Source organism: Gigantopelta aegis, chromosome 2 (assembly GCF_016097555.1).
Source record: "Gigantopelta aegis isolate Gae_Host chromosome 2, Gae_host_genome, whole genome shotgun sequence".
In the NCBI taxonomy this organism is placed as follows: Eukaryota; Metazoa; Mollusca; class Gastropoda; order Neomphalida; family Peltospiridae; genus Gigantopelta; species Gigantopelta aegis.
Window position 1 is genome coordinate 4,537,192 of NC_054700.1, and position 16,635 is coordinate 4,553,826.

The 16,635-nt window shown below is 38.0% G+C and overlaps 1 protein-coding gene across 5 annotated transcripts in view; it reads left to right on the top strand.

The window, feature by feature from the left end:
* Positions 1-16,635, top strand: part of LOC121380133 (amyloid-beta A4 precursor protein-binding family A member 2-like) — a 202,846-nt gene that overhangs the window by 159,031 nt on the left and 27,180 nt on the right. For all 5 annotated transcript variants that reach the window (XR_005958886.1, XM_041508916.1, XM_041508928.1 and 2 more), the window contains one exon: positions 13,606-13,788. Coding sequence is in view for 4 of the 5 variants with exons in the window: in XM_041508916.1 (XP_041364850.1) it covers positions 13,606-13,788 (183 nt within the window). In the remaining variant the exon portion in view is untranslated. The remainder of the gene's footprint in view (positions 1-13,605; positions 13,789-16,635) is intronic.

Genomic DNA, 16,635 nt, shown 5'->3' on the forward strand with positions numbered 1-16,635 from the left:
GTACTATAGGTTTTGTCTTCATTTGTCCACCCATCTGTCCATCTGTCTGTCTATCACTCTGTCCATCTGTCCCACATACGGTTTTCTAGACTTTTTTCACAATACTTCAAGATAATGAGGTGAAATTTTGTGTATAGCTTTATCATTCAGAACTACAGATCAGGTTTGACTTCCATTCATATTCAGTCATTTATTCATTCATTGGAGTTTTCCTCCTTTTTAACAGAGTTATAGCCTTTCAGCTTAGGAGATCTATATGAAATTTGTTGCACCTGGTAGGCAACATTTTGTTCAGTATCGCGTCATAATTCACTATGCAAGTTTCAGAGATTGCCACACAATTTTACAACATTAAACAGTAGTTGCTAATCAATTTTCAACTGACTAGAAATATCACTAATCAAGCTTTTGAAAACAAAATGTTCCCTGCAACTATCTGTGACTTTGAATAAGTTTATGATATGAAATTTAATTCCAAAACCTTTTTGTTATCACCTTTGAGTCTTATGTAGACTTCGTTAGAGTCTGAAAGGTAAAAAAAAATTCTGTATAATCACTAGTCCTGCATGTTACCTGTATACAAGCCACAAGAAATCTTTCTCCCACAGAAAGATTCGAACAACACATACCACAGCCTTTAATACAGCAATGATGAAAACACTGGTTAGAATGAAAAATAACCAAATACAGTCTGTACTATATAAGATAGAGAAGCAATTTCTTGCACTTGACTTAAGTGAGCAGCAAAGCCATATCTCCTTAGAAGAAAATTGTACAATTATTTTTGCATACAAACATTATTCAGTAAGTGTAGCGATGGATTAATAGCACATTCCAATGAGGAAAGTGATTGGTTGCCTGTAGCACCGTTTCTGAAGAGTGTTCTTCACTTCACTTTGGTAGTTTGCTGATGGCAAAGACTGCAATAGATTCACCAAGAAGGATTATTTAGTCCTATGACCCCAGGCGAGTACTCTAACTACCACACTATATCCTGCTATGGAAGACTAATAATAAAATAATTATGAGACAAACCAAGCAAACATTCTGCTTCTGACATCAAACAAAAAAAATGTCTCTCTTTCCCCAAGGCATGTACATTGTACCGTACAAGGAAATGGTACATCATTACGTTTTACCAAGTAGAGAATCTCTTAACTTCATTTAGAGACAAAATAATTTTCTTTTACCATTTTATAATTATTTTTATTTTTATATGCTTGTAGCGATAGAGAAATTGGGTGAAGTATCTTTCTCTTCTTAGCTCTTTTGACCATTATGTTCACTAATCAGAGAATCTCTTAATTTCATTTCGAAACAAAACCATTTTCTTTTACTATTTTGTAACAATTTTAAGATTATTTTTGTATGCTTGCAGCCAGAGAAAAGTCACTGAGTATCTTTCTCATACTAGTTCTTTATCTATTATGTTCACTAATGGGAGAACCTCCTAATTTCAGTTCGAGACAAAAATCATTTCTTCTACCATTTTATAACTTTATTTTTAAATGCTTTGTAGCTATGGACCGGCCTTAGTGGTGTCGTGGTTAGGCCATTGGTCTACAGGCTGGTAGGTACTGGGTTTGGATCCCAGTCGAGGCATGGGATTTTTAATCCAGATACCGACTCCAAACCCTGAGTGAGTGCTCCACAAGGCTCAATGGGTAGGTGTAAACCACTTGCACCGACCAGTGATCCATAACTGATTCAACAAAGGCCATGGTTTGTACTGTCCTGCCTGTGGGAAGTGCAAATAAAAGATCCCTTGCTGCCTGTCGTAAAAAGAGTAGCCTATGTGGCGACAGCGGGTTTCCTCTAAAAACAGTGTCAGAATGACCATATGTTTGACGTCCAATAGCCGATGATAAAATAAACAAATCAATGTGCTCCAGTGGCGTTGTTAAATAAAACAAACTTTACTTTTTTGTAGCTATGGAAAAATAGGGATGGGAGCATCTTTCTCTTCCTGGGGTGGAATGCAACCCAGCGGTAAACCACTCACTTGATGCAGGGTCGGTTGAGGATCAATCCCCGTTGGTGGGCCCATTGGACTATTTCTCGTTCTAGCCAGTACACCATGACTGGTATATCAAAGGCCATGGTACATGTATGTGCTATTTTATCTGTGGGATGGTGCATATAAAAGATCCCTTGCTACTAATGAAAACAAAATGTAGTGGGTTTCCACTCTAAGACTACATGTTTGACATCCAATAGTCTATGATTAATTAATTAGTTTGCTCTAGTGGTGTTATTAAACAAAACAAACTTTTTGAAATCCAATAGCCTATATACGTAAATATATTAAATAAGAAACATTAAAGCTTCTTACCCTTGTTTCCAAGGTGCAAACCTGTTTTAAAGATTTGTCATAAATTAATTTCAAGCTGCTACAAATTTGTCAAAATTAAACTTTTAAGCAAAAAGTATTTAAGTAATTTGCAAGTTAATTAACCTTTGAAAAAAGAAGTCTAAATAATCGAAAATACTTTACACTATCTAATGATTAGGGTCAGACACGTTATTGACTAGTAATCCATCAACAACACCCAATAAACAAATGTCACTATTGCAGCAATCTGTTTTTTAAAGAACATGAAATTGAATGTAAACAAGAGAGCATTTGTCGATATGGACCTTCCTGTAATTGGTGAGCGTGGGTTATTTCGTGACAAGACATGTTTTTTCAAGCCGTGATTGCCTCGGCGAGATGTGAAGGTGCAGTCGGCTGCTAAATATGGCGGGATCAATGAGGCGACCAGAGCTGCCACTGCTGCACTGTGCGGTAATTGGCGTGAAATCGGCTCACACTCATTTCACTAATGGCTGACAAGGCCGTATTAAAGTATTTGTTAAAAAACCAAGAAAACCCCCCCCCCCCCAGCAAATATCGGAATGCTGTGTGCGTGAAGCTGTGCATAACTATACAGTGAAAAAAACAACGGAGAAAACCCAAGTAATGGTGTACCTGTGTACATGTAAATTCAATTATACCTGCTGTAAAAGCTATACACTGGTATTTTGTAAAAGAACATTACTCAGTGTTTCTGCCAGAAAGACATTTGTGGGTATGGCGCTATGGAATTGAATGCAACCACAGTCAGTAGGGGGTGTGGGGGACCTCCCCCAGAAAGAAAATGGGTTAAGTTTAGGGTTAGGGTTAAGAAAATCATACAGTAATGATGGGAGTAATTAATTTTGTTAAAAGGTTAACTTTTTTTTTTTTAAATCTGCCAACAAATCTGGGTATGGTGCCATACCCATTTTAACCTCTGGCAGAAACCCTGTTACTGTTAAAAAAACATGAAAAAACCCCTTGCATACATGCATTGTAAAACTCCTCTGAACTAGAGCCTCTAAACCACAATTCTCTCAAATCCAGATGTTTTCCACAGTTCCTTTTTAAATATCACCGGCTTCAGTGGCGTCGTGGTTAGACCATCGGTCTACAGGCTGGTAGGTACTGGGTTTGGATCTCAGTTGAGGCATGGGATTTTTAATCCAGATACCGACTCCAAACCCTGAGTGAGTGCTGTGCAAGGCTCAGTGGGTAGGTGTAAACCACTTGCACCGACCAGTGATCCATAACTGGTTTAACAAAGGCCATGGTTTGTGCTATCCTGCCTGTGGGAAGTGCAAATAAAAGATCCCTTGCTGCTTGTCATAAAAGAGTAGCCTATGTGGCGACAGCGGGTTTCTTCTAAAAAAACCATATGTTTGACGTCCAATAGCCGATGATAAGATAAAAAAATCAATGTGCTCTAGTGGCGCCGTTAAATAAAACAAACTTTAACTTTTTTTAAATATCATTGCAGAACAGAACCTCTCTAAACTGATATCCCTTAAAACTGGCTTTTTCACTTGGTCCCGTGGGTGGTCGGTTTTCATACTCTATTGATATATATTGGATGGCCAAAACAAATCCTGATAACTATGCTGAATTTAGAATTATTTAAAACGTATCGGGACTGTAAGTTTAATAATTCACATTCATTACTATATGGATATTTGCCACCTTCAGTAACAAAGGTAGGCCCGTAGATCCAATATTGTTAAAATAGCAACCGATTCAAAATTGCATCCGTAAGTGAAAAAACATGACACTGAAAGCTAAATGGCACAAAAACAACCAAAAAACAACAAGCAAAACTATAATCCTACTAAATACGGAATTGTCTTAAAACTATGAGGACTGTATATTTAATATTTCACACTCATTATTCTGTAGATATTTGCCACATTCATTGAAAATTGTAGGCCCGTTGGTTAAATATTGTTAAAATAGTAATAGATTCAAAATTGTAAGTAAACAAATGTGATGCCAAAAGCTACTTACTTTTTAGACAATTCCATATTCAGTAGGGTTATTGTTTTTCTTTTTCGGCCATGATATATATACAAATATATGTATGTATGTATGTATGTATGTGTCTATATATATATATATATATATATATAATATATATATATATATATATATTATATATATATGGGATTTTTAATCCAGATACCGACTCCAAAACCAAGGCTCAATGGGTAGGTGTAAACCACTTGCACCGACCAGTGATCCATAACTGGTTCAACAAAGGCCATGGTTTGTGCTATCCTGCCTGTGGAAAGTGCAAATAAAAGATCCCTTGCTGCTAATCGGAAAGAGTAGCCCATGTAGTGGCAACAGCGGGTTTCTTCTCAAAATCTGTGTGGACCGTAACCATATGTCTGATGCCATATAACCGTAAATAAAATGTGTTGAGTGCATCGTTAAATAAAACATTTCTTTCTTTGATCTTACAGCGCTAAAATCACATTAAGTGAATAACTACCTTATACACTTACGGTGACCATAGCACTAAGATTGCTTCGTAAAAGGGGCCCAGGATTATAATTATCATTGTGAGAAGTCACATGTGTGTGTTATAGCACTGGATCAGTGGGTCTCACGATCAAAACCTTGCTTTAGTTTCACCGATGGATGCGGCTATGGACTAATTCCACCTTAATAAACTGATCCATTGAAGTAATTAGTGTGTAATTGGGATTTTACTTACTCAGCTGTACTCAGCCCAGTTCATTCCGGGTCCCCACCTTATTGATACTTCATCCTGATCTGGGTCTCAGGTTTATTGGCATTTCTCCACTCCAGTCAATATTTCCAGAGAGAAAATGTGGAACGCAAGTTATTTGGAATACTGAGCGTATGATGGAGTCTACAGTGTCCAAATTAAATTTATATGATACTCTCGAGTTTTTTTTTGAAAAGAGAGCTGGTCCTGTTTCACAAAGCCAGTGCATTATGACTGGTGTATCAAAGGCTGTGGTATGTGCTATCCTGTGTGGGATGGTACATTTTAAAGACCCCTTGGTAGTGATGGAAAAAAACCTTACAAATGTTTGACATCCAATAGCCGATGATTAATAATTCAGTGTGTTCTAGTGGTGTCGTTAAACAAAAAAAGAAACATTTCACAAAGCTGTCTTATGCTATGGTCAGACTACCAGCTGCCATTACAAAGTTGGCCAACTTTATGCTCTCACGACTTCTACGACTGTCCAGTTGCTACTGAGTGCTTTTACAACTCTGTTCCCATCGTATATAACCCATTAGTTGTTATATGAGCACACCCGTCGTAAGTCGGGAGTTAGGGAAATCACAATACAAAACGTCAAGTTGGCCAACTTCATCATGACAGTTGACAGTCTGATCAGATGGGATGGTGTGTGTGTCAGTGTGTGTGTGTGTGTGTGTGTGTGTGTGTGTCACAAAATATATCCATTTGACATAAACTTATAATTGTGATACAGAAGTTTGTTTTGTTTAATGACACCACTGTAGCTCATTGATTTATTAATCATCGTCTCTTGGATGTTAAACATTTCGTAATTTCGACATATAGTCTTAGAAAGGAAACCCACCACATTTTTCCATTAGTAGCAAGCATCTTTTATATGCACCATCCCATAGACAGGATAGCACATACCATCACCTTTGATATACCAGTTATGGTGGCTGGAACAAGAAATATCTCAATGTGTCCACAGACGGGCATTGATCCCAGACCGACTGCGCATCAAGCGGGGCACTTTACCACTGGGCTGCGTCCCGCCCCATGTGATACAGAGAAATCCATCTAACCTCAAGTAGAAGAAGAAATGTTTTATTTAACGACGCACTCAACACATTTTATTTACGGTTATATGGCGTCAGGCATATGGTTAAAGACCACCCAGATTTTTTAGAGGAAACCCGCTGTCGCCACTACATTGGCTACTCTTCCAATTAGCAGCAAGGGATCTTTTATTTGCGCTTCCCACAGGCAGGATAGCACAAACCATGGCCTTTGTTGAACCAGTTATGGATCACTGGTCGGTGCAAGTGGTTTACACCTACCTATTGAGCCTTGCGGAGCACTCACTCAGGGTTTGGAGTCGGTATCTGGATTAAAAATCCCATGCCTCGACTGGGATCTGAACCCAGTACCTACCAGCCTGTAGACCGATGGCCTGCCACGACACCACCGAGGCCGGTCTAACCTCAAGTAAACAGAATTCTCTCAAAACGGGATGTTTTCATGGGCCCTTTTTTTAAATCAGTGCATGGAAACACACTTGGTTTAGAGGTAATGCAATTGTTGATGTGCAACCTCTTCTTTGATGACTAAAGTATTTAATGTCAAAAAGATAGTATCTCTTGAAAACAGAATATCAAGTCTACATGTTTTGCTGTCTGAAAGACTGCAGGTCAAATCGCTGTAATCAGTTGCAGAACACCAAAACTACAGCTGAAATGTTTGCATATTAAGAGATACAATTTTTTTTAATGTTTTAATATTTAAAATAACAAGTTATTAACAAGTTATTAAATTTTTCGGGCTACGAAATTTAGCAAGGTTTGATGTTTCTGCAAATCCCAGATTTTGTGTCAGAAGCCTGAGATAATGAGATGGTTTCTCAAATATATATCTACCGTCATCTTAAATCATCGTTTCGATTTCGACAGAATCCCCTATGATAATCAGATGGTTGAAATCTCAAAATATATCTGTATTAAATGATTTTACGATTCTGATAGAATCCTAAAACAAAATCCCCAAATTCAATGCTTGGATTTGATGACAGTTAAGGAAAATCATCCCTTCCATTTCAGTAATAAATTCAGTCCAAATACAGCACAAAAATAATGTGTAATTTCTGTCCGATTGATTTCAGTGTGCCAATTACACTCCTGATCTCGTCTGTCAGTTCTTGTAAGAGCTTTATATTTTAGAATTGGTCGCGGAACAGGAGTTGTTTGGATTAAATTATTTCATTATGAAAACTGTGCCGGAGAAATAGTTCAAACCACAGCGTGTGGACAGAGGAATCATGGTTTTTGATTGCCAAAATTGAACCTGTCTCGGCAAACAGGCTGCTAAAGGTCTTCTTCTTCCAGTTACGGGAAGTTATTACTGCACGATGTTAGCATGACTGATTTTAGTTTAACTTGATGTGAGGGCAGTGTTATTATATGCCCCCATTGCGAGGCATATCGGGGCATATTAGTTTGGCTCTTCCTGTGCATTACGGAACTCTGTGCATGCTAACAACTTGCATACACAGTTGCTCCAGAATGATGGATGGATGTGAGCCACATTTATACAAAACAAATATTGAATATAATGTTTGTTCCCAGATTAGAATTTTAATGTTATAAATCAACAGTCGAGGTCAGTAGATGATATTTATATGAATAAATGCATGGTGATTCTGTGTCTTTTTTAAAATTAAAAAACACAAGAACATCTGTAAACCAGGATTGTGTATGTAAATGAAACTTAATTAGACCACAGAATAGAAAAAGTAGGTTTAAATGTCGGAAATTAAAAGGTTGAAGTCAGTGGGTTTTATTGATTTAAAATTCTTCAGTATATTATTTCTCATTCTGTATTAACCGAGTGGATTCAAGTTTGTCTAAGAGACTTAATTTGATATGTGGAATTAGTTTGTGTCTTTAATAAGAACTATTCCAGAATTGTATCATATGTTGAGGGTGGGGGTGGAAGACAGTTAGTTTATGTACCCACCAACCACAAAATTAAGTTTTATTTCTTACACACCTGTTGGAAAGATATCGAACACGTGTGAGATTTGTGGTATCACAAAGTGATCTTCCACTAGCTAGAGAGATATTGATTTGATCACATCTGATTGGCTGCTTCGTGGTGATGACACATACAATGAAATAAGCACAACCAGAGTTCAGTGCTCTGTGATGTATAGGTTGAATTGAAACTGATTGCTCTATGTACAAGTTAACTACCATAAGTAAGTTTTTGTTGGAAAAAGACTATTAAATTCCTTTTCAACTTGGTTTTGAGGATATGTAAGAAATAAAATACTATACTTGTTTCTGTTGTAGACACCATTTATCTCACAACTCATCATTTAAAAATGTATGCAACTCACTTTGCCTCATAGATTGATTTTGAAACAACTTGTAATTTAAATACTATCTAATGGCTATTCATGCAGTAATCTCTGTTTAAACCAGGGCGGGACGTAACCCAGTGGTAAAGCGCCCGCTTGATGTGTAGTCAGTTTGGGATCGATCCCCATTGGGGGCAGAACACAGCCTAGTAGTAAAGCGCTCATCTGATGGGCCCATAGGGCTACTTCTCGTTCCAGCCAGTGCACCACGACTGGTATATCAAAGGCTGTGGTATGTGCTATCCTGTCGGTGGGATGGTGCATATAAAAGATCTCTTGCTACTAATGAAAAAATGTAGCGGGTTTCCTCTGTATGACAGTGTCAAAAAATGACCATATGTTTGACATCCAATAGTCGATGATTACTAAATCAATGTGCTCTAGTGGTGTCGTTAAACAAAACAAACTTCTTCTGTTTAAACCATGTGTACACAGAGGAACAAATGTGACAAACATCCCGGTATGAATTAGAAGTACAGTGCCTAGATCATTCCACCTTGAGTAATCGATTCTGAAGCAGAGTGGATCAAAGGCTAGTATATATGTCCTAGGAAAGACCCATTGCTAGATTTTGTCACACCTTGGTGAAGTAAGAAGGCTTGATAGAGGTATTACTTTTATGATGGTGGCGATGGCGCCAACTTTTGTGTTAAAGTTGAACGTTGAAATTACGGTTTTAGATCCTACTATCAGTCCTAGATCAATGAAACTTGGTTTCTAGTTGCGTGCACACATGGAAGTTCAAAAGAATTTATAATAGGTGAGACATTTAACGGCATGGAATTCTTGTTCAAAATAACAGTCTGTTACACAACAAATAACCGTAGGTTTAAATGTGCTAAGATGTCATTAAACAAACATTTCTGGTCTTTCCTCTTTACCAAGTGTTGAAATTGTTTTTGCTTTTGTTTTTGTTTAATGACACCACTAGAGCACATTCATTGGATGTCAAACATTTTGGTAATTTTGAAGTATAGTCTTAGAGAGAAAATTATAATTTTTTTTCCATTAATGCACTTTCCCACAGACAGGACAGCACATACCATAACCTTTGATATACCAGTCGTGGTGCATTGTTGGGACAGGAAATAACCCAATAACAGAATGGGTCCACTGAGGTAACTTGATCCTACAACGTAAGCACCTCAGGCGAGCGATCTACCAGCTGAGCTAGATCCTGGTGTCATTCAGCAAACATTCCTTTCCTTTCCTCTTTCGTCTGATTGTCAACATAATCATGCAACATAGCAAATAACCAGTCTAAAATGTGCTGAGGTGTCATTTAACAAACATTCCTTTCCTTTGTAATTCTGTAACAGATCTGTTAGTTGGAATTGATTCTTGGACCATTCAGTTACATGTAACTCTCTGGACTTAGCTATTGGTGATGCTCCTCATAATTAGCATCATCAATGTGAAGCTTATCGCAACAAAACTTTCTCTCTTTTTTTTCTTCTTTTTGTGTTTTTTTTTTAAAGAAAAAAGAAGCTTATTATGTTTCCCGAGATTATCATTACACCATTTGCCTCGATAATTACATGGGTTCACAGTATGTGCACATTGATTTTGCTCCTGGCAACGTGTTTGTGGATTCCTCCACACTGGCAATCATTTGACACAGTTAACCGTGAAGAGATCCCTGTAGCAGGCTAGACTGATCACTGAATGAAATAACACTGTTAGGTAATTGTGCCGGGAAAGGGGATCATCAGTAAATGAATTACAAGAGATAGGCGTTGATTTTTTTTTGTCGGTAAAAATTAAATTTCCTTCTGTAAATTTGATTACCAGATGATAGTATAAGCCATTTATACTGTATACAGTATTTTAGTGTGGTCCCATTCTATCAGTTGAACTATTGGATGGCAAACATTTGATAATTCTGACACATAGTCTTAGACGCAACCTGCTACATTTTTTTTCCTTAGCAGTAAGGGATCTTTTATATTAGACTATCCCACAGGCAGGACAGCATATACCATGGTGTTTGATATACCAGTCATGGGGGACTGGTTGTGATGGGTGGAAATCAAATCGGAGAACGAGTTCACTAATAGAATTTGATCCTATGATGCAGTTTACTCAAGGGATCGCTCTACCAACAGCTTACACTCAAGGATGCACATGAAAAGGATACCCCAAAATTGCTGTTGGACATTTGGTCCACACGGGGCATGACGTACAACAGTGGTAAAGTGCTTGCCTGGGCCCGTGCTTATAAAACTTTTAGAGTCCAGACTCAATCTCAAATGACGTCACATGCGTACAATTTGTATGGCATTGCCATAACGTTACTGTCTCAGACTCTATTAGAGTCTCGAGTCTAGACTCTAAAAGTTTTATAAACACTAGGCCTGATGTGTGGTTGGTCCAGGATCGATCCCCGTCAGTGGGCCCTTTAGGCTATTGCTCGTTCCAGCCAGTGCACCACCACTAGTATATCAAAGGCTGTGGTATGTGCTATCCTGTCTGTTGGATGGTGCATATAAAAGATCCCTTGCTAGTAATGGAAAAATGTAGTGGTTTTCCTCTCTAAGACAGGACTGAATTTACAAAGTACGTTTATGTCTTAAACATGTGTAACTACGTACATTTACAATGCTTAAACACCTGTGTTTAAGAAAAACACGCTTTGTAAATTCGGCCCTATATGTCACAAATTACCAAATATTTGACATCTAATAGCTGACCATTAATAATTCAGTGTGCTCTAGTGGTATTGTTAAACAAAGCAAACTTTAATGTAGCACCATTTTAGGAAGTTTGTATCTAGCATTGTTTTGTTTAAACAGAATATACATGAAGTTTATTATCTTGTGTTATATTTCAATATCCCACATCTATTGTGAACAGTGCATGTTAGGTAACACTGTATTATCTTGTGTTACATTTGAATATCCCATACCTATTGTGAACAGTTTATGTTAGGTAACACTGTATTATCTTATGTTACATTTGAATATCTCATACCTATCGTGAACAGTTTGTTAGGTAACACTGTATTATCTTGTGTTATATTTGAATATCCCATACCTATCTGAACAGTTTATGTTAGGTAACACTGTATTATCTTGTGTTATATTTGAATATCCCATACCTATTGTGAACAGTATATGTTAGGTAATACTCACCTACATGTATAAGTTCAGTTGGAAATTTTTTTGTTTTGTTTGCTAAATATTTGACTTGTTCGGGTGGTAGTCATTTGGTTTAACGTATCGCGTAAAAATCAGTCGGGTGACAAATGGCTGGCTCTGCTGTTCTTCCTCAGGAAGCTGAACAAATGTAAAGACAGCAGAAATAGCTGAATCTGTATGAAAACCGATGTAATAAACGAAAATGTCATATGTCTTGAAGAATGTTGGCACCACTTGGTATTGTTACACTGTTAATTAATGCCATAAACGTTTCAGCTCCCCATTTATTCTTTGAAAGGAAATGCTCTCCATTTCCGTACTTACGAGTTCAATCATCGAAGAATGTCTTGTAATCTGAGACCATCAAACATCGATTGAATCCTCCAACTATTTTTTACCCTTCCTTTTTTATAGGTCGTGCATGCTGCCTTATAATGTGTTTATCTAAGTTGTGCATATTTAATTATCTTCTTTTATTCCAAGCTTTATTTAATGTCCGTGCCGTCTATTTTTATGACCACATTTGAGAAGATGTGACTGTGTATAAAGCTGGTTTTATTACACGTGTATGACATATAATCTATATATATCAAGTAAATGATGTTTATTCATTTTATTATATGCTGATGATGATCATGTATCAGACTACGGTTCAAGCATCAGGGCTTCTAAATTATGGTAGCCCCATTCCCATTGCTAGTGATATTCAGTGTTGGGCTAGTAAATAACTACTATTGCCATGCCAGACAGGGCTTCTAGATTATGGTAGCCCCACTCCCATTGCTAGTGATATTCAGTGTTGGGCTAGTAAATAACTACTATTGCCATGCCAGACAGGGCTTCTAGATTATGGTAGCCCCACTCCCATTGCTAGTGATATTCATTGTTTGGCTAGTAAATAACTACTATTGCCATGCCAGACAGGGCTTCTAGATTATGGTAGCCCCATTCCCATTGCTAGTGATATTCAGTGTTGCGCTAGTAAATAACTACTATTGCCATGCCAGACAGGGCTTCTAGATTATGGTAGCCCCACTCCCATTGCTAGTGATATTCATTGTTTGGCTAGTAAATAACTACTATTGCCATGCCAGACAGGGCTTCTAGATTATGGTAGCCCCATTCCCATTGCTAGTGGTATTCAGTGTTGGGCTAGTAAATAACTACTATTGTCATGCCCAACAGCTAGTGAAAAAAAAGTTGTCAAATGCTGCATTTAAGTCTGTTTTGTAAATGTGAATATCGTGCCCCCACCCCCACCCCAACCCCCAATCTTGGTGGTTTTTTAGCTCTATATCCCTCTATAGCCCACATATCTGATTATTACTATCAGTAAAATTGTATTAACTTAAAAGCAAAGTAGGGCTAATTAATTTTTAATCATGGCTAATAATTTTTTTAAGTTGATTGGGTAGGCCTTTGGATAATCTACATGTATTATTATTGACTGAACCTATCAATATTGTGTTTTGTTTCTTGTTGTTTCCAGGCCCAGTTGATAGCCCAGTCGATTGGGCAGGCCTTCAGATAACCCACACATATATAGTTATTGATTGTACATGTTACTCTATATATATATATATATATATATATATATATATATATATATATATATATATATATTGTTGTTTTCAGGCCCAGTTGATAGCCCAGTCGATTGGGCAGGCCTTCAGATAACCCACACATACATAGTTATTGATTGTACATTACTATATATATATTGTTGTTTTCAGGCCCAGTTGATTGCCCAGTCGATCGGGCAGGCCTTCAGATAACCCACACATATATAGTTATTGATTGTACATGTTACTATATATATATATATATATATATATATATATATATATATATATATATATATATTGTTGTTTTCAGGCCCAGTTGATAGCCCAGTCGATTGGGCAGGCCTTCAGATAACCCACACATATATAGTTATTGATTGTACATGTTACTATATATATATATATATATATATATATATATATATATATATTGTTGTTTTCAGGCCCAGTTGATTGCCCAGTCGATTGGGCAGGCCTTCCAGGTGGCCTACATGGAGTTCCTGAAGGCGAACGGGATCGAGGATCCCGGGATCCTGAAGGAGATGGACTACCAGGACGTGCTCAACCAGCAGGAGATCTACGGGGAGGAGCTGCAGCTGTTCGCCAACAAGGACCACCACAAGGAGGTCAGTGTTGTCACGGCAACCAGCGTTATTGTCAATCCTGTACCACACCCACCTATATCAGTGCCCCTCTCTCCTCCATGTACAGATGTATATTTATTTGTCCCCTACCAGTCCAACCGAAGGGGACTATAGGTTTTGTCCTGTCTGTCTGTCTGTCCATCCGTCTGTCTGTCTGTCTGTCTGTCTGTCTGTCTGTCTGTCTGTCTGTCCATCCGTCTGTCTGTCTGTCCCACATACAGTTTTCTGGACCTTTTTTTTTGTAAGGTTGAACTGAAATTTTGTATATAGCTTTATCATATATATACTGTTACATATCAATTGTGACTTTCGTGGTGATTCAACCATTGGGCTATTTCTGGTTCTAGCCAGTGCACCACAACTGGTATATCAAAGGTTGTGGTATGTGCTGTCCTGTCTGGGATGGTGCATATAAAAGATCCTTTGCTGCTAATGGAAAAATGTAGGTTTCCTCTCTAAGATTATATGTTCAAGATTACCAAATGTTTGACATGATTAATAAATCAGTGTGCTCTAGTGGTGTCCAAACTTTAACTTTCATGGCGATTCACCAATTGTTTTACAGAGTTATGGCCCTTGATGTTAGGAGATAATGGAAAAAAAATATCCAGACTTTTTTGCAATGCTCAAGCTATTGAACTAAAGTTTTGTATATAGCTGTATATAGAATACAGATTAACTTTAACATTCATGACGATTTTCCTATTTTTTACAGAGTTGTGGCCCTTAAACTTAGGACATACAAAAATACATGTGTGTATTGTTTTAGCAATACTCTCAGAATGCTTGTTAACAATATCAGAGAAAGAAAAAGAAAGAAATGTTTTATTTAACGACACACTCAACACATTTTATTTATGGTTATATGGCATCAAACATATGGTTAAGGACCACACAAATATTGAGGGAGGAAACCCGCTGTCGCCACTTCATGGGCTACTCTTTTCGATTAGCAGCAAAGGATCTTTTATTTGCACCATCCCATAGACAGGGTAGTACATACCATAGCCTTTGATATACCATCGTGGTGTACTGGCTGGAACGAGAAATAGCCCAATGGGCCCACCGATGAGGATTGATCTCAAACCGACTGCGCATCGAGCGAGTGCTGTACCACTGGGCTATGTCCCGCCCCAATGTCAGAGATTCAGCGTTATTGTCACTCCAGCACTGGTGTCCTATCTATGCAGCCTTTACTAATAGACTACTCTTGAGTGCCTAATAAACATAGGGGCTGAATAAGCATAGGGGCTGGAAATTTTTCTAAAATCAATTAAAAGTAGGGTGCGGAATTAGCATAGGGTGTGGAATTTTTTTTTAAAACCAATAAGAGTAGAGTGCGGAATTAGCATAGGGTCTGGAAATTTAGCTAAATTGTAAAAATTGACTAGTAATGAAAACATAATTTGGTTTCACGTAAAAATAAAAATAAATGTTTTGGAAATAACAAAAATATACTATTGTTATGTAATTTAGAAAACAAGCGGCTCAGAAATAAATAACTTGTAGTAAATTCCATAGTATGAAAAAATGTGTTCACTATAAACATATGTTTCTATTATCTAACTGGTACAACTGTGTTATTGTTACACACAATTAATTAAAACTGTAAGTGTGTTTGTACGTTTAAATGAAATTATGATAATTAATGTGAGGCGAGATTGCAGCTTTGAAAAAAAATCCAAAAGTTCCATGCAAAAAACCCAAAACAATCAGGGTGAATGACAGCTCGCTAGATTCATCTCCTATATTTAAACACATGGTCAATTATAACAAAACGTAATTTCATCAACTTAATTTTTACCTGAATCATTCTTTATTTTTAAAGCATAGGTGGGGACACTTATGATGCCAGGAGCTTAAAAAGTCATATTTATCTTTAAGAATTCGGTACTCCCGTCTTCAATGTTTGGTGAAAAGATGAAGTGTTGAAGTGTAATTGATTAATTTATATAAAGTGCTTGCATGAACTGTTGCATCGATTTACAGGCGAGCACTCAATTGAACGCATCCTTGGAATTTACACAACCGAATAAAACCGAACCAAGCCGAGCAATAAAAACAAAATGGTGGCCAACAGTGTTCGGAAACGTGTTTACATTTTGTCGTAGAGTAACATATACTCTTCAAAAGAAGAAACGCAAAACCACATTGTCGTAACATTTGGAGAATTAATTTAATTATTGAATGGTGAGTCCGATAATTACCAAATGTTGCAGGATTGTTCACAATTCACTCTAGTCCATTGTGAGTAAGTGATAGGACACACCACCAAGGTCAAGGTCATCTGGGTCAATACCGGGTGTGGCCTCCGCGTGTGTTGACAACTGCCTGGCACCGCCTGCCCATTGAAGCAACCAGAGTACGGATGACGTCCCGGGGGATGGTGGCCCACTCGGCCTGCAAGGCTGCTGCCAGCTCGGGCAGGGTCTGGGGCTGTGGTTGTCGCTGTCGGAGGCGTCGGTCCAACTCGTCCCATAGATGCTCAATTGGGTTCAAATCCGGTGATATCGATGGCCAAGGAAGGACATTAATGTTGTTGTTCTGTAGGAAAGCCGTTGTGAGACGTGCTGTGTGAGGCCTGGCGTTGTCATGTTGGAACACTGCATTGGTGTTGGCCATAACTGGAACGATGTGTGGCCGGAGGATCTGGTCAGTGTAGCCCTGTGCATCCAGGTTGCCCTGCACGTGGACCAGGTCAGTTCTGCCAGTGTGTGAGATGGCTGCCCACACCATGACACTACCCCCGCCGAATCTGTCCACTTCCTGCACGCAGTTTGCCGCATAACGTTCACCACAACGCCTATACACGCGACATCTTCCATCATG